The following is a 16,829-nucleotide window of genomic DNA, read 5'->3' as shown; positions in this document are numbered from 1 at the left end:
TGACCCAACAGGCAATATTTTATTTGCCGGTGTACGAGTGCTTAAAGTGATGTTTTATAATAATGAATGTTTATAAATTTATATGTAAAATTATCAAACATTTTTCCTACTTCCTACTCGATTAATAATAATTAATAAATAGTAGAAACAGATATTTCAAGCAAATATAATTGGTTCGTTTTCGTGGATATTTACGTTGATTACCTACGTAGGTATTATATAAATGCGAGTTCCGTCTAAATAAAATGTATACGATTTTTTTTATATACGAGTATATATTATATTATAATTTATAACTACAATAGTCAATAATAATAATAATATTAATAATAAATTGAATATTATCTCGTAAATGTTAAAAATGTTAAGACGGCTGGTGGAAAAAAGTATAGTTATGAAACGATTATGACAATAATTTAATGCTGCAGCGTTAGAATAAACACCGTACAATATAGAAGAAAATAATTTTATATTACTATTCTTTGAAACAACGCATTTTAAGCTCTCCTCCTAAGCTCAATGTAATAGTAACCCTCGTCATTTTCGGGATTTTTAATTTTATAATTAATTATTATTATTTTGATTACAATTACGTTTGATTATTACGTTCAGATGGGACACAACAACGGTATTCATAATAATTATTATAGTATTATAGTACCCTGCGCAGCTACCAAATTTTAGTTACAATACTTAAAGTAGGTAATGTAATACGATATACAATATTGACCGTAGTTTATTATTTTGGTAGAAACTCCAGAAAAGTATTTAAATTGATGTGCGTGTTTTAAAATATACATATAGGTATTAATAATATTAATAATAGTAATAATAATAATAATAATTACACATTGATACGAATTTCGCGTTGGTCACAATCGACATAGTGAAAATGAATACAATATTATGACTGTATTATAAAATACGACGAGGATGGCGGAAAAGGAATGTTATTATAGCTTAAGAGAGAAAAAAAATTGAACGATACTTTATTTAATTAGTTATATAATATAGGTATCTAATGCTGTGGTTTACGAACCGATTGACGTATTATTATTATTTTTTTTTTTTTGCTGAATCTAATAAGAAACTTGTCACGACAGCGTCGGAAAACCTATATATTATATTAAATGTAGTAAATGTAATTTTAATAAAACGTTTCCTCTCCTACATCCGCAGTGAAATAAAATAATATTATCGAAAATGACTATGATGATGATGATGATAATAATAATAATAACCAATGTGGTATAGTACAACAGTTGCAGCTGTCGTATTATGCTGATTAACTCGTCCGTCCTTGATAGATATTATTATTATTATTATTATTATTACCATATAGCATTGTTGAATGTAAGAAAAAAAATAATGTTAATAATAATAATGGAAATTTTATACAGTAGCGGGTGGTCCTATTGCTTGGTATCGATTGCGTCGTCAGCCTTCCGAGCTTTGTGCCCGCGGAACGATGCCTGAATCTTCGTGGCGGCTTTGTGCAGCTCCGGATCTGCCAAGTCCACGTCCAACAGCTGGTCTAGGTCCGCGTCCTGTACACGACAATTTAACGGACGTGTAGTACATTTTTATCAAAATAAATAGGTTATATACGGTCAACGGTGATGAACGGAGTACGATCATAAAATATAAATTATTACAGCGCGCGTAGGAATTTGTTATTTAAACATTTTCTGAATTAGGTAATCAAATTTTTTTTTTTTTAATTTACAATTTTTTTGAATTAATCAATGACACGGCGAATCAATGATTTTATTTCAACCTAGCGAGTTTTCATTCTGCAGTCTAGCGTAATAAACTTTTCCTGGAAACTTATTTTCACGTTGGAAAATAACCTTCAATGTTGCGTTACATACACTCTGATCGTGTGTAATGCAATTATTAAATTGTAGAAAAAAATATTTATAGCTCGACTTTTAATGCTTTTGAATTCTACAGTATTCAGTTCTAGAAATTTAAGTGGACGAGTGACGCGTTAACCATAAAACTATATGCATATTAGTTCAGAGTAGACATTTTGTTTTTGAATACGTATTTTATTACATAAGTGGCGAATGGTGTTCCACTATTCAACTATTATATTTTAGATTCCCAGAGTACACATTTTATGAATAATGGAATAATGATAGATATATGTATTTCATCCGAGAATATTTGTTTCGAGAAACACTTTTGGATCACTAGAAAAAGTTCAAAGGTAAATGTGTATAAACAAGTAATTAAATCTATATTTTTTATTTTGAGATGTATTTATTTTAATTTTTTAGCAATTTTAAAAACTTTAAAAATCTAAAGATTTTTAGATAGGAGCGGCTCCTCTCAAAATTAATTTTTTCTTATTATTATTTTCAGATGACAATGGTGTGACATTAGAATTATTTAATTTCTGCATTGTCATAATATGTTGTTCAAAAGTTTACTGAAAAATATTAAAACCGTAGTCAAGTAAATTAATATTAATGAATTTGATGTATTATTAATGTGCAGCAAATATCGCTGCTATTCAGTTTTATTATTCTTTTATTCTCATCGTGTACATTTCCCATGTCACCAACATATCAACCAATTATTTTTTATCTTTACATAACAATAAAAACCTCTAAATGAAAAAGAAAATCAATATTACTTCTCGATATTAGATTTTAATAAAGTTATGGAAATGTGTTTGAATATTAAATACTTCTTGATTGGGTTTTATAGAAAATAGTTTTGCTAGGTATTTAAAATTATATATTCTTAAAATAAATAATAATAAAAAAATATCTTAATTAAAAGAGCTATTGTGGTTAAATATAAAAATGTATTTCCTACAAAACTTTTAAAAAAAATTATTAATCAATTTTTATAATTATCGGACCACAGTAAGTAAGGGTAATTTATTTATGCTTATTGGTCTAGAATATAGATGTATCAAAAATATTAACTGCTTTAACCATAGTCAAGTTCTTTGTCTCACTGTAACCACACAATTTTTTATTTGTATAGGGTATATATATATATATATACATATATATTTTGTTAACTTATCTAAATATTATTTTCATTTTTACGATAATATTGTCATCGTAAATTATTATTATCTTAAGTTTATTTAGTTATAATATGATGATTCGGTATAATTCTAGAATTCATGCAAATAAACATATTTTTATTTTTTGTGCTTATTTAATATTATATCCATACAATTATTGTAAATATTGTTGCATGTATCTTATTGAAATCGTCCTCTTATATAGTTCTATATTATAACATTGTACTGACAAAATTTTAAATGAACTTTCCCGTGCCGACTAATGTTAGTTTTGTATGATTAAAAAAATTATACCACTATAATATCTTACTCTTACATATAAATAAACAACATAATGTATTTATACCTTGTTTATGTCGACGTTTTTCAACTGTGATTCGAGAGTCTCTTCTTTAGAAGTCAAAGCAGAAGCGGTAGCGCCACCAGGCTCATCTTTTCCACCAGCTTGCTGTTTCCGAGTCATATGACCTCGGAACGAAGCTTGGATTTTGGTCGCGGCGTGACACAATTCTATTTAAAAATACATGCAATACAAATAAAAAAATAAAGAGTTTTTCTGAACATATTGTTTGTGTGTGTGTATGCGTGTGTGAATTGTATTTCAACAGATTCAAAAAAAAAAATATATATAAAAAATCACTAAACAAAAGAAAGAATTTCCATTTATCTTGTAATAAATGCATACACTATTCACATAGTATGTCACTCGCACACACACACACAACACGAAAACTGTGTGCGTGGAACACAATTTCATTTATGTGTCCTCGGGGGCTTGATTTTTTCCTTACCAACGTCATCCGGTCGGAATTCCTTTTCGAAATCTACTTCCTCGGATGTTTTCATCGTGTCGGAGTTTTCTTCTTCGCTAACCGAACTGGTCAAACTGTCGCGTTCTCCCAAATCTATGTACACACAATAATAGAATACGATGTAAATTCGATTAAGGTACTCTCTCTTTCATTTCCATGATATATACGCCTAGGTGCTTATAGAGTAAGGGTTGCGAAAGGCATTCAAGTAGAAATCGCGTCCCCATCAATCAATAACTATTGCAAAATATATTTTTTTTTTTTTTATGTCTTATGGCTGTGCAGAAATTATTAAAAAGAAAATTTAATAAAAACATAATCGAATTCTAATGCAATGACCTATTAAATAATGTAGGTAGGTACTAATAATTAATTAATTATGTTAACGATCATTTCCTGGGACCCTCATGCGAAGATTGGAAATGTTTATGGATTAGCGCCGATTAGATGAACAACGGTGATGCGAAATTCAATTAGATAATTTTTCGTAAACAATTAAAAAGCTCAGGCTTTCGTCGATATTAATTAATTCCCCTTTCGAGCCCCTATGATTCAACAATAATATTATAGTGATATATTATATTATATATTTATATGCTCTGTGAGTATTACATATCATATATATTACTATATATTATACTACTATATACTCTATATACTATATTACTATATATATTATACATATACTGTCTACAAACGCGGACAGCTATACTACATAAAGCATATTATTACTATTATTATTATTATTATTTATTTATAATATCTACGTGCTTTTTAGATATATTATTTCTGTGTACACGGTATACGTGGTTGTACATTTACGGTGTATACTGTAGTATTTGTATTGTTGCGCACAGCTAAATTTAAAATATCGTACAAAGCTGGTAACCCAATCGTCATTAAACATTTAAAACGTGTATAATTTGTTTTAAATGTAATCCATTTTCGCCGTCCTTCGTTTCGCAACTCCTCCTCATATTCTCTATCGTCAGTCGGTGGTATTAAACAGAAGGCATTAACTCAAAGTGGCGTGTAACGTGAGCAGACATTTTTGGCAGACCCCGATGTCCTACACACATATATATATATATTTCCGAAATGACAGTCGTATACAAATCGCTAATATAGATCGAAAGAGAAATTGCGCAATGCATTTTTAACGAACTTTTAAATCCTCATCACGCCATGGAAAATTATACATGTCATTAAAAGTTTTGAAACGTAAGTACGTGGTTATATACATATTGCACATACAAACCTACAAATATGGGTGTATATATATATATATATATACATTTAAACATTTTTAATTTCAAAACATGATTTATGGGATTCGCATATTATATTATTCTACAATATTGTTATTTGTTTTGTATCGATTATTTGTTTAATTTGACATCGTTCACATTTTTATTTCGGTCATTAAAACATGTTTGGGAAAAAAAAAATTGGAATGACTTTCCGCATACGACCTAAATACAATAGGTTATGAATACAATACAACACACGTTGATACACTACTATATTTTATTATAGTGTTTTAGTAAATATTGAATACGCAACGCATTAAAAATCAAAAAGCATAATAATAATTAAAATACTGGAGTAAAACCATTTCAAAAATTATTATATAGGTTAAAAGTTGCACACAAAACAAAAAATATTGTAATACAAAAATGTATAGTGTATAAATAATAAATGATATAGTACATAGACTAAATACATATAATACTAGCTATTAGGTACGTATTGTACGTGTATTTATGAATAAAGTTTCAGGATTAAATGTACTTCCAAAGTATAGGTACATAATAATAATAATATAGGATAATATAATGAGAACAAAAAACACATATTTAATACCAAAAAGTATTTGAATACCTTTACTCAAATACTTTTACTCAAATACTTTACAAGGGTGTATATATAAATATATATAACAAATTTACACACCCTATATGTGTGTTTTATATTTTTATACCATAGCCCATAGCTGTTTTGTAGTTTTTGTGGGATTTTATTTATCCCAGATGCCACATAATAAATATTACCTATAGTTTAAATTTTTGTTTTGGTTTTTGGCACTCAAACTGTATATTTGAAAAATGCGAACAATGAAAAAGAATACTCGAGGAAAAAATACTCGACAAAATAAAATACTCAACTTCTTTTTTGTTAGTAGATAAAATGATAATAAAATGAACATAAATAGATGAACAATAAAAACAAGGGTATATAATAATAATAATAGTAAAAAAATGTCTACTACACTATACGTATAATATATATATACATATATATATATGTATATATGACTTTTGGAAAGGGTGGTGTTGAGAAGGAAACACTGCCACACTGGTATATACTGTGCCCTACATTTTTTTTTTAACTCCGCATACAGTAGTGCAAATCAATGCTCCATTTCTCGTACCCTTAACTGTTTTATCATATTCTTGTGTCTTTTATTCTCTTCGGCTTGTATGCCATTTTTTAATCATCAGTACTACTCCTTACAAGAGAATATTTTTTTATCGGTAACGTCCATCTCATTTAGGTTATTCTAACGAACATCAAATAGAAATACGCGAAATTTTCCGTTATAATTCTCCAAGCCCATTTTATCAAGTATATACCTAATCAATAATAATAATAACTACCTACCATCATATAAAGTCTTGTTAAACTGCAATATTTATATTATAATATTCTACCTACGATTATTCGTATACAGAGTACAAGACGAGTAAACATATACTCAGCAATATTGTAATAAATATATTAGGTATGTATTACTATATAATATTATTGTTGATTGTTTGTATAGTATTAAAACGATTTTTGTGATTGTTTGTTTTTATGCCTTTTTAATCTATGTTAAATTTCGAGTAAATCTAAAGTTGTTTGAAATTATTCAAGGAACAAACTGGAATATCGAAAAATTCATAAAAAAAAATCACGAAAATCGATGCAAGTGGATGATAAATTGAAGTATTGTATAATTAAATTATGTTAATGTTTATAAAATTTTTATCAGTATAAAATAAAACTATGTTAAAGATTTTAGTAAAAATCATAATAAATAATTATACTCGGGGGAAAAATCTCGATTATAAAGTTTTCAAAACAAACTTATTTTTAATCCATCAATAAAATAATTTTCGCCTGTTTGAAAATACGTCACGATGTAAATCGTTCTCACAAGTTGTGCCAATCTATACATATATATACATAGGTGTATTGTGAACCAATCAATCAAACAACCTTTCATGCTCAAAAAAAAAAAAAAAAACAAAACAATTTCCACTACTTGTGCAATAAGGTTTTAGGTTTCAGAAAATAATACAATATTGTCTTTACAAGTTTGTATTTTTTTTAAATTTGAAATTCACCCCAAATGTTATTTGTCATGAAATATATTTTATTTAATGTTTTTCGTTAACTTAATGAACTTGAAATTATAAAAACTCAAAAATATATTGGTCAAAGTACCATAAAATAAATAATAATTTATACGATTCTATACGTATTTATCGTATACGATTTATACGATGTTCATTCTCGATGAGTAAATGAGAGTCAACTGTATATATTATGTAATTAATTTGTGAAAACCATGCCATCTTTATCATAATATACAAACAAAAGCTCCGTAGAACAACTTTGCAAGTTGCCGAATTCTTAAGAATCTTTTATATTGTATAATTACAACGTTATTAAAAAGACATAAAATAGACATCAATAACACTAAATGCTAGTTGACATAGTATAGTAATTAATCTTGCGTTTTTATGGGATTAGACGTACAATTCGGTAACTCAAACTGCTTAACTTCGAAAAACCACATTAAACCTTAAATGTAATATATTATACCGAACAAGTCTGGACAATGGACATAAACAAGTTAAGTTGATATTAACTTTTAACTCAATTTTTTTAAATTTAATTTTGGTTAACTTAGCTTTTAACTTAATTAATTATTATTGATAATAAGTATAAACTATAAAGTAACGAATTAGTTTCTGTAAAATTCAAATTATGTTTATTGATAATCGTAAATAATCAAATTATAAGGTATTGGCTACCTAATAATATAATGCATATTGCATAATATAATTATTTATTAAATTATAATGATAATGGGAAATCAAATTAAATTTCTTCTCCTTTTTTATCGTTATCCAGAAATATTCTATACAATATTAATATATTTATTGGTATGCGTTATGGAGAGTATTTTAAGAAAAATAATAATTAATAATACATGTTTATAAAAATAATTTTAATACGTTAAATGAACATTTTTTTGGAAGAACAATCATAATATAAAACAATTTTTCTTATGAACTTATATGAAATCAGTTAAAAAGTATACCATTAACGTTATCGGGCTCGAATTACCCATACTATGATTCAATAATATAAAGTGTTATTTGTTAAATTAAAATTTACGACGGTTGGAATTTATTGTTCACACGAGCCCATCGAATGCATATAGGTAGGTAATATTATTGTATATTAATGAACCGAAGAAAATGGAAAATGTGCCGTATTCAAAACACATGTGCATAATAGGATATTTTATGACAATCTAAGAGTGTAAACCAACTATAGAACCGTTTTCACCGAATACGGTACGAAAAAAAAAAGAAAAAATAATAATGATAAGCTCTTTGCCCGTCTACGAATTATTATAATCATCATTATATACTGCAGCAGTCAGCCAGCCAGCCAGCTATTGTACTTAGCGTTTCCGCAATTCGCGTTGTTCGCGCGGGCAATTTATTTCGCGACGGGCGTAATGTATTTAATATTTATACAATTGTGGAACTACGTCGGGGGTTATATAATAATATATACATATATTTGTATAGGATAGGTGTGTACCAGCTATTATACGCGCACATACGGCGCCATTAATATTATATTATTAACGATTTATCATCGCGATTCGCGACGTGTATATATAATATGTATACAACGCAATGCTTAGGTGTAATTTGCAGGGTACCTCTGCATACGTATGTACGAAATATTACATCATATTTATCATGAAAATGTATGTGTGATTTGGTGTGCGGCGTAGGGGATGGGGGATATACGTCAACGCGCGCCGCTGTCGGGCCTTTTTGTCTTTCCGAACCGGGGACACCCCTTAATAAATATATAGTTCTAGAGTATATGTATATATGTGTATTATTAATAATATACGAATTAATACAATCCCATTTGGATTGGTGTAAAATATTTAATATATCTTACGTCCTGCAGTGACGTGGTAAATGATATTTGTACAACGGACGAGGGACAACTAATACGCAATGTATAATATAGGTATAGTATTCGAAAAATTAAATCGACGATCTAGTGCGATTTACACTGGGCAATTGGAATAATGAAAAAAAAAAAGTCTAATCATTGATAATTTACAACGAGAATCGTAACAATAATAATTACGAGGTAACTACACATGGTTAACGGTGATGACGATTTGCCGTCCGTACCCGTGTACGCGGTTGCACGTAGAAAAAATTTTCACCTTCGACGCGACCAAGAAAAAAATCGACAACAAGCTAATTAAACTTTTTTTTACAACCTAACCCCTCGTTGCAGAGAATAAGTCCATCTGTTGTTGGGGGGGTGGTAGGCGGTGACCCGAGTTTTAAACTGCAGACGTCTGCGTGCTGCAGATAAAATATGCTGATAATATGTTCGAATATATATTATGTACAGGAATAAATAAGACAAACGCACCGCGGTTCGTCGCGCAAGACCATTTGAAAATAAAAGAAACAATATAAAGTATTATCATCGATTCGCATATTATACTATACAGAGTAAAACCGTCAACTATATATATATATATATTATGTATACATGTATAAGCCGCCGTTCGAGAAACGTTTGTTTATTTCTTTTTTAACTCGTGCCTTTTTTTTTACACATTATGCAAAAACGAAAAAGATGTCCCCGATCGATGAAATCCGCTGCCGGTTTTTCGAAGGATAAAGGAGGTCAGCGCTGTGCGCCGTCAGGTATACACAATATTATGTATATACGTATAATATATTATAAATATTATAATAAAACAGACGGATACGCGGATACGCAAAAGACGCTCGCATCGCAGTGATTTCCGGCTCAACGCGATTAATATAACGGGCAATGCGCAGCAGATCGTTTTCATTGCGATTAAGACCGGCTGTACATTCGAACGGAAAACGATTTTTATATTCACAATCCGTTCCGGGTTTTCGTCGACGATAAACACTGCTGCGGAAGACTTAGTCGCAGACGATGTTTACATCATCACGATACATAATATAGCGTACAACGATATTATATAATACGTCTGTTGTGTGCGATATTACGCTCCTGTTGAGGGGCCAATAACGCGTCTTGCCGAAGCGAACGGCGGCGTTTTCGGGGTGTATATTTTTTTTTTTTTACACACACATCCGATTCGCGCACCACGCGGCCCCCCGCAGTTACCAGCTATATCTAATATAATATAGCATTACGAAAATAGTGTTGTACCTATACTTTTGAAATATATATTATATTATTATTACGTTCGATGTACATATAGTAATAATAACGATAATACGTAATACGTCTGCGTTGGGAAATCGACGTGATTACTGTTGTGGATGTATATCGTAAAGCCACCCTCGCCCGTGACCAAGTGCGTATATAGATACGGACAAGACAGAACGTCGAGTCGCCGCGAAGGGGGGGGAGGGGGTGGCCATATAGACGGGATGTACGCGTGTGTGTGTGTCTTTGTGTGTGTGTGTGTGTGTGTGTGGCGGTTTTCGGCGGCGAACTGCATCGATCGCGGCGCGCGGTATATAGTTAGGTCGTTCGAGGGGGGTGTGAGCGTACGCGCGAGGGCGGCCCGTGTCGGTCATAGGAGGTCATCAGGTCGCGCGTTCGACCAAGGCCGCGCGTCACCTTCTCGGCAATTATATCGCGCGGTACACTGCCACTGCCATCGCGTTTACAGTACGTACTGTACATCACACGATACGTCGTGTGTACATCATCACTGTATACATATATGTATATCATTATACGTAAAGTCGTGTTATTTTACGCGTATAATAGGTACTTAAACTGTATATAATACCGCATATATGTGTAAGTACGACACTACGTTATATATATATATATGTACCCCACCACCCACACGACAACTCGTAACGGTAGACTCCACGCCCGCGTCGGTACACACACAATATATATTATGAATAATATATGCGATCTCGTTATTATATATATATATATATATATCGTAACGTGCAATAATTACGTCTGTATACGCTTTGCGTGCGTTAAAATTTTATATCATAATGGATATGACGATCGCAGTAAACGCGGATGTTGCAGTCGCGGAAGTACCCCCACGCACCGTAGTTACGTGCACCGTACACTGCTACAAACGATATTAGCTCGCGGAAATATCTTACGACCCGCGGGTCTCGGCAGCGGCATTGAACGTATTCGTTTTTGCCGGCTACGAACGGGGCGGGTAGCAGCGTACTTCAAAGTATTAAATAATTATAATAATAATAATAATAATAATAATAATAGTTAGTTAGTTACGTTCTGCCTCGCGACCTCCGCGATGGTGTATATATATACATATAGTGCAGTATTTTCCTTGTATACAACATTATCAAGTTACACCTCGGGACTAAAATACGTACACCTATATTATATAAATTACTACGCTACGGTCGAAATTACATTTTAATACCACCTAGCCACCCCATCCGACCGTCAAGATGATAAAACACTCTGACCTTTTCGATACATTATACGAGCGCCTTTCACGTTCGACAAGTTTCCTGCAATCCCAGAGTCGTATATTTTTATATACTGCACTTATATATATATATATATACACACGCGTTATATATCGAGTTGGCAGTTGAGAAAGGGGTTTTATTATATCGCAGTGGCTATATGGATGGTCCTTTCTGCCACCGACCGTTCGTTTAAAATGCGCCCTTATTTATCGCGGTATATCGCAACACGCGATTCGTGCGAGATCTGAGATGGAAAAAAAGTTATATCTGAACCTCCCCGCATTGGAAATCGCGAAATCTCGACAATACGCCTCGGTCGGCGAGGCGGGACGTGTGGAATCTGGTACCACTTCGACCCGTTGCCGCCGCTAAATAATAAATTAACGTACACTCGGATACAGAGTTTGCGGGCGCCACTGCGGCACTACTACAATAAATTCGTGGCGTACGCATCGCTGCATCAGCGCTAAATGGCACTACCGTACATAATATATATAGCGACTACATATACGAGTATTATATACGTGTATAGACATCCCATAATGACGTCACGATCGTACGTAATTATTATAATATATAATATAATGATGAAATGCTTATAACGAGATGACAACAATTAGTAATAATAATAATAATATAATAATAATAATGATATGCGGACGAGACTAGACCGCACGGATCCGTCGTAAAGTCGTTATTGTAGTATTAAAATTTAAAATATAATATACTTACGTGCGTGGGCGTGTGAAGCGGAGAGACGGTGTCTCGTGCTACTGCTGCAGGTGTGATTACGTGTATAGGTACTTTATTGCGCGCGTGTGCCGTTATATTATGTATATTGAAAAGTCGGAGGACGACTGGTGGTATATTGTAAAATATAATAAATGATCGAACAAATAAAAATAATATTTTTATTACAATAATAATATATTAGAGACTATCTGCACGCAGGTGGTGTGGCACAGGTGTAACAGGCGCGCTCGCGTGGTCGCGCGTGTGTGTACGCAACGGTAATTTTTCTAATTTTTTTTTTTTTTTTTAAACAATTTTTAACGCAGTAATCTAGTATTATTATTGCGATATATTAACGGGGGGGAAAAGACTTAAAAATTATTACACGAAATACGACGAAATGGAGTGTTGTCGTATTAGGACAGGTAATATATAATATATGTTATATTGGTCGTTTAACGGACAATAATAATAATAATACGACGTACAGGCCGCGGAAAGAGACGTATTATATTATTATTATTATTATTGTTGTACGGAGGAGACGGACGCGGCGCGCTGTCTGGTCCGGTCTGGCGGCGGCGTCGGCGGTGGTCGCTTTTCTCGGTTCAGCAGCAGAGGAGACGAGACAGTGCCGTCGGTGACGGTGGCCGGCGAGCGTATGACGGCGCGGCGGCGGGTTCGTGCGACTATATACCGCGGCGCGACGTGCCCCGCACGTTGTAAAACGTACGGCGCGGCGGCGGCGGCGTTTGCGCTCTGTGCCGCCGCCGCCGCCGCCGCCGGTCGAGCGCGTATACATTATTATTAGGAGGTGTACACAAGCACTTGTTCTGCGTGTGTGTGTCGGAATTGAAAAAAGCTGTGGCGCGGCGGGGTGGAATATGTATATATGTATATAATACCGTATACGCGATATATACGCCACTCGTCGTGTACACGGCGGATATGCGGCAGCGCCGGCGCCCCTGACACGCTACCCGGGCCGAGCGGTGCGCGCCGGCCGCCCTCGTCGAGCGCATAATCGCTATGATACGCACCGCGCCGCCACGTCCGCCCGCGCGCGCACCTCCCCCCCGGAAATAATGCGATATCGCGCGCGTACGCGTGCCCGCCGCATAGGTATGCGGAGGACGCGTGATGGTACGTATGGGCCCCCCGCCGCCGCCGCCACTCCTCACGACGCGATATGCAGAGACGCGTACATAGAGAGGATCTCGACTCTGCCGCTGCTAATTAAGCGACGCAGACCCGACGTAAAACCGGCCAAATCCTGCACTGCGGCGGCGGCGACGTTTGAAAATTCGGTCCGTTTTTTGTGTAATCCGCTTATAATCTCATCGTCGTCGACGACAAACGTCGTCTTGTGTGCACGGCGTATACAAATACAATACGTGCGCCCCCCCCCAAGTCGCCGTATTACGCTGTGTTTACGGGGCGGGGGGGGTTTGTACAACGTCATAATCATATTATTATACGTGCGGGGCGGGCGGCGCACGATTTATAATATTTTAATAATTATATCGCGAAAAAAAAAAATACCTACACGAGTGATGATGTCGCGCTCGGGACGGTCGTTAAAAACAGATTAGTATCAAAAAAAAAAAAAAAAAACGTACAAACATGACGACGATGACGACGACGACGTCACGCGACATAATCATATATTATACGCTCTACTAAATCATATTCACTTATGGTACGCGTAACGTCTTGACGATATCGTCCGCGGTGGTGGGGGGGTGGTAGGTCCTACGATCGTACTATACGACATATTATTACGTATTATCGGTACGCGGGGCAGGGCATTTGTGATTTTTGTCGTTTTCAACAGACGTCTCGTGTCCACTTACCGTCACTCAACGGTATCAAGAGCGTTTCGGCCGCACCGGATTCGGCGGCCGACGACGATTTGTCGGCGACCCCTCCGCCGCCGTCTCCACCGCCTTCGCCCGCGACTCCTCTGCCGCCGCCGACGGCGCTTCCGTCTTTGCTAGGGTTACAGCCCATGATGACGATTACGGTGACCGCGGTCGGCCGCGCAGCGCATCACCCGCGGTGGCTCTTCCGGCTCCTCCGCCGCTGCCGTCGCGCCGCCGTCGTCGTGCCGGACCGCATTCGAATAACAGCGGTGTGTGTGTGCCCCGTCGGCCACGGGTCGTGTGCGGTCGTCACGGTCCCGGAAATAACTGTGTGCAGAGAACGCGGTGCAGAGAGACGACTTTTCAGTCCGTGCCGACTATACGACCGCCGCCGGTAGCTTGCAGGGGTCGTAACGTCGACGTACGTCAACCGCCGAGTCGTAAGTACGGTTTGCGTGGGTTTATTGCGGTGCAAACGACTACGGAGCGCATAGGTATTTTTCGGTTAACGGACGTAAACGACGCGGGGCGAGGGCGAGTGGCAGCGGAGAGACAGATATAGAGAGAGTGAGCCGTACACTGCACAGTGCGAGGGAAACGGTGGCAAGGAACGAGAAAAATATAGCGACTCTGCCGCGGCCGTATTACTATACACACGCGTATAAACTGTGGAATATATTATAGCGTAATACGTATATAATAATATATATAAGAACGGTAGCGGAGCAGGCGTACCTATTTTTTAGGGTCGCCCAACCCTCTTCGTCTGTGCAAGTGTTTAAAACGCGTGTACATATATATGTATGTATAGAGCTAGGTATATACATTATGACGGTGGTATACCTATACGGTATAGTCGTTATGCTTCGCCCCCGTCTTATATTTTATTTATTTTTTCTAAAAAAAAAAAGACGAAAAACGCACATCGTCTACGACGGCCGTCCGCGCGGTTTATTACACGAGCAGGTTATAATATATATATACGTGTACGTGTGTATACATATAGGCAGTCTAGAATGTAAGCGTATATTGAGAGGTCGGTTGCCTACGGTAACAGCAACAACAATATAATAATAATAATAATAATAATAATAATAATACTAACAATAATAATAATAATACTGTGTATAAACGAAATTAAACGGGGGCTGGATGTATATGGACATTTACTAGAACAGCCGACTGGTGTGTGTCGGAATGGACTGAGCGGAGAGAGTCCCTTCCCGCCATCGCCGCCGCCGCCGCCGCCGCCGTCGTCCGCGGAGTATTTTAATGCGCACAATACACATATACCTATATAGCTACTGGACGCCGTCGGTCTTTTATTCGCGTTGATCACGCATTCGTATTATATAATATATAAATATATGTATAAATACATCAACCCTGAACCCTCTCAGCTATCGACGCGTAGGTGTATAATATGTAGTGATTACGGCCTTTAAAGCGGAGACTGGAGAGGTACCGCCGAGTTCAAAGATTTTTAATCAGCCCGCGGTAAACCGTTAATCAATACATTATTTTGACCAGTAATGTAAACCGAATTATTAAAAATTATCAAATGCCATTTTACATTATAATCGTTTACCTGTTTTTGTTTTTTCCCCCTTTTATTTACAGTAACGAACCGCATGGAAAAAATATTCTAAGAATATTTAGGTCCTACAGGATAATAATAGGTGAACACGAAAAATTACGCATTTAAATTAAGCCTATAGTTGTAAATGCCTATGTACAATACATAGGTATGTTGGGTGGTCAGCACTACATAAATATAAATTATAAATGTAATCCCGTGTGAAATAAATTAAAATATTCAACAAAGATACTTTTGATGTGTCCTAAGCCAATATTGAATTCTGAAATAAAATGGAATGGCAAATAATATAAGCAAGTATTTACACAACTTATCCCAAAACTATCGTTATTCGTATTCTATGGCAAACACCGTTTTTCTAAATCGTATGTGTCCTCAGCCCTTGTCGGCTCGTCACCATATAAAGTGCTATTATGTAAAGTTTCAAACTTTTTCCACACAATTATTTAGTAGGTATGTAATCACAATAAGCGTATTTACATGACCGTTCTGCACGTCATTTCCCTACCCACAAAAATCAATCTTATGCAATGGACATGCGCGAAATCAAAAATTGATTTTCGTGGTTAGGGAATGACATGCGAATTTCGAGAATAATCTTGCAAATACATTATTCTAATTACGTACTAAATATTGATACAAGAAAAAACGTAGAAATTAGGGTTTTTGTAATTATGTTAAGTTGAAAATACATGTCTAAAAAGTTCTCGCCCACATTTAATTTTTGTTGTCGCACTTAAATCAAAACTATGGATAGGTACTAATTACTTGCTAAATATTAGGCATTTTTTTTTTACGAATTGAGAACACGTAATTTCTAATTAAATTAAACTATATCTATAGGATTCAACAAGGAAATTAGTATATCATTATTGATACAAATTATTTATTTAGCAAAATATCTCATAGGCGCCGAAAGGTGTAGGCAAGATAAGTCTGTTTTTTTTCAATCGTTGTAGATATAAAGAAGTT

General features: G+C 34.9%; 1 protein-coding gene across 1 annotated transcript; it reads right to left on the bottom strand.

The window, feature by feature from the left end:
* Positions 1 to 718: 718 nt before the first annotated feature.
* LOC114126482 (neuromodulin) lies at positions 719 to 14,778 on the bottom strand. The gene is made up of 4 exons (XM_027990436.2): positions 14,252 to 14,778; positions 3,838 to 3,951; positions 3,393 to 3,556; positions 719 to 1,547 (listed from the first exon to the last, which is right to left on the bottom strand). Exons 1-4 carry the CDS (start codon positions 14,406 to 14,408, stop codon positions 1,413 to 1,415), a joined length of 570 nt encoding a protein of 189 aa, XP_027846237.2. The 5' UTR covers positions 14,409 to 14,778; the 3' UTR covers positions 719 to 1,412.
* Between the last annotated feature and the right edge of the window lie 2,051 nt (positions 14,779 to 16,829).

Source organism: Aphis gossypii, unplaced genomic scaffold, assembly GCF_020184175.1.
Source record: "Aphis gossypii isolate Hap1 unplaced genomic scaffold, ASM2018417v2 Contig00201, whole genome shotgun sequence".
Classification (NCBI taxonomy): Eukaryota; Metazoa; Arthropoda; class Insecta; order Hemiptera; family Aphididae; genus Aphis; species Aphis gossypii.
Note: the sequence above shows the minus strand (reverse complement) of the source record. Positions and strands in the feature narration are given on the sequence as shown.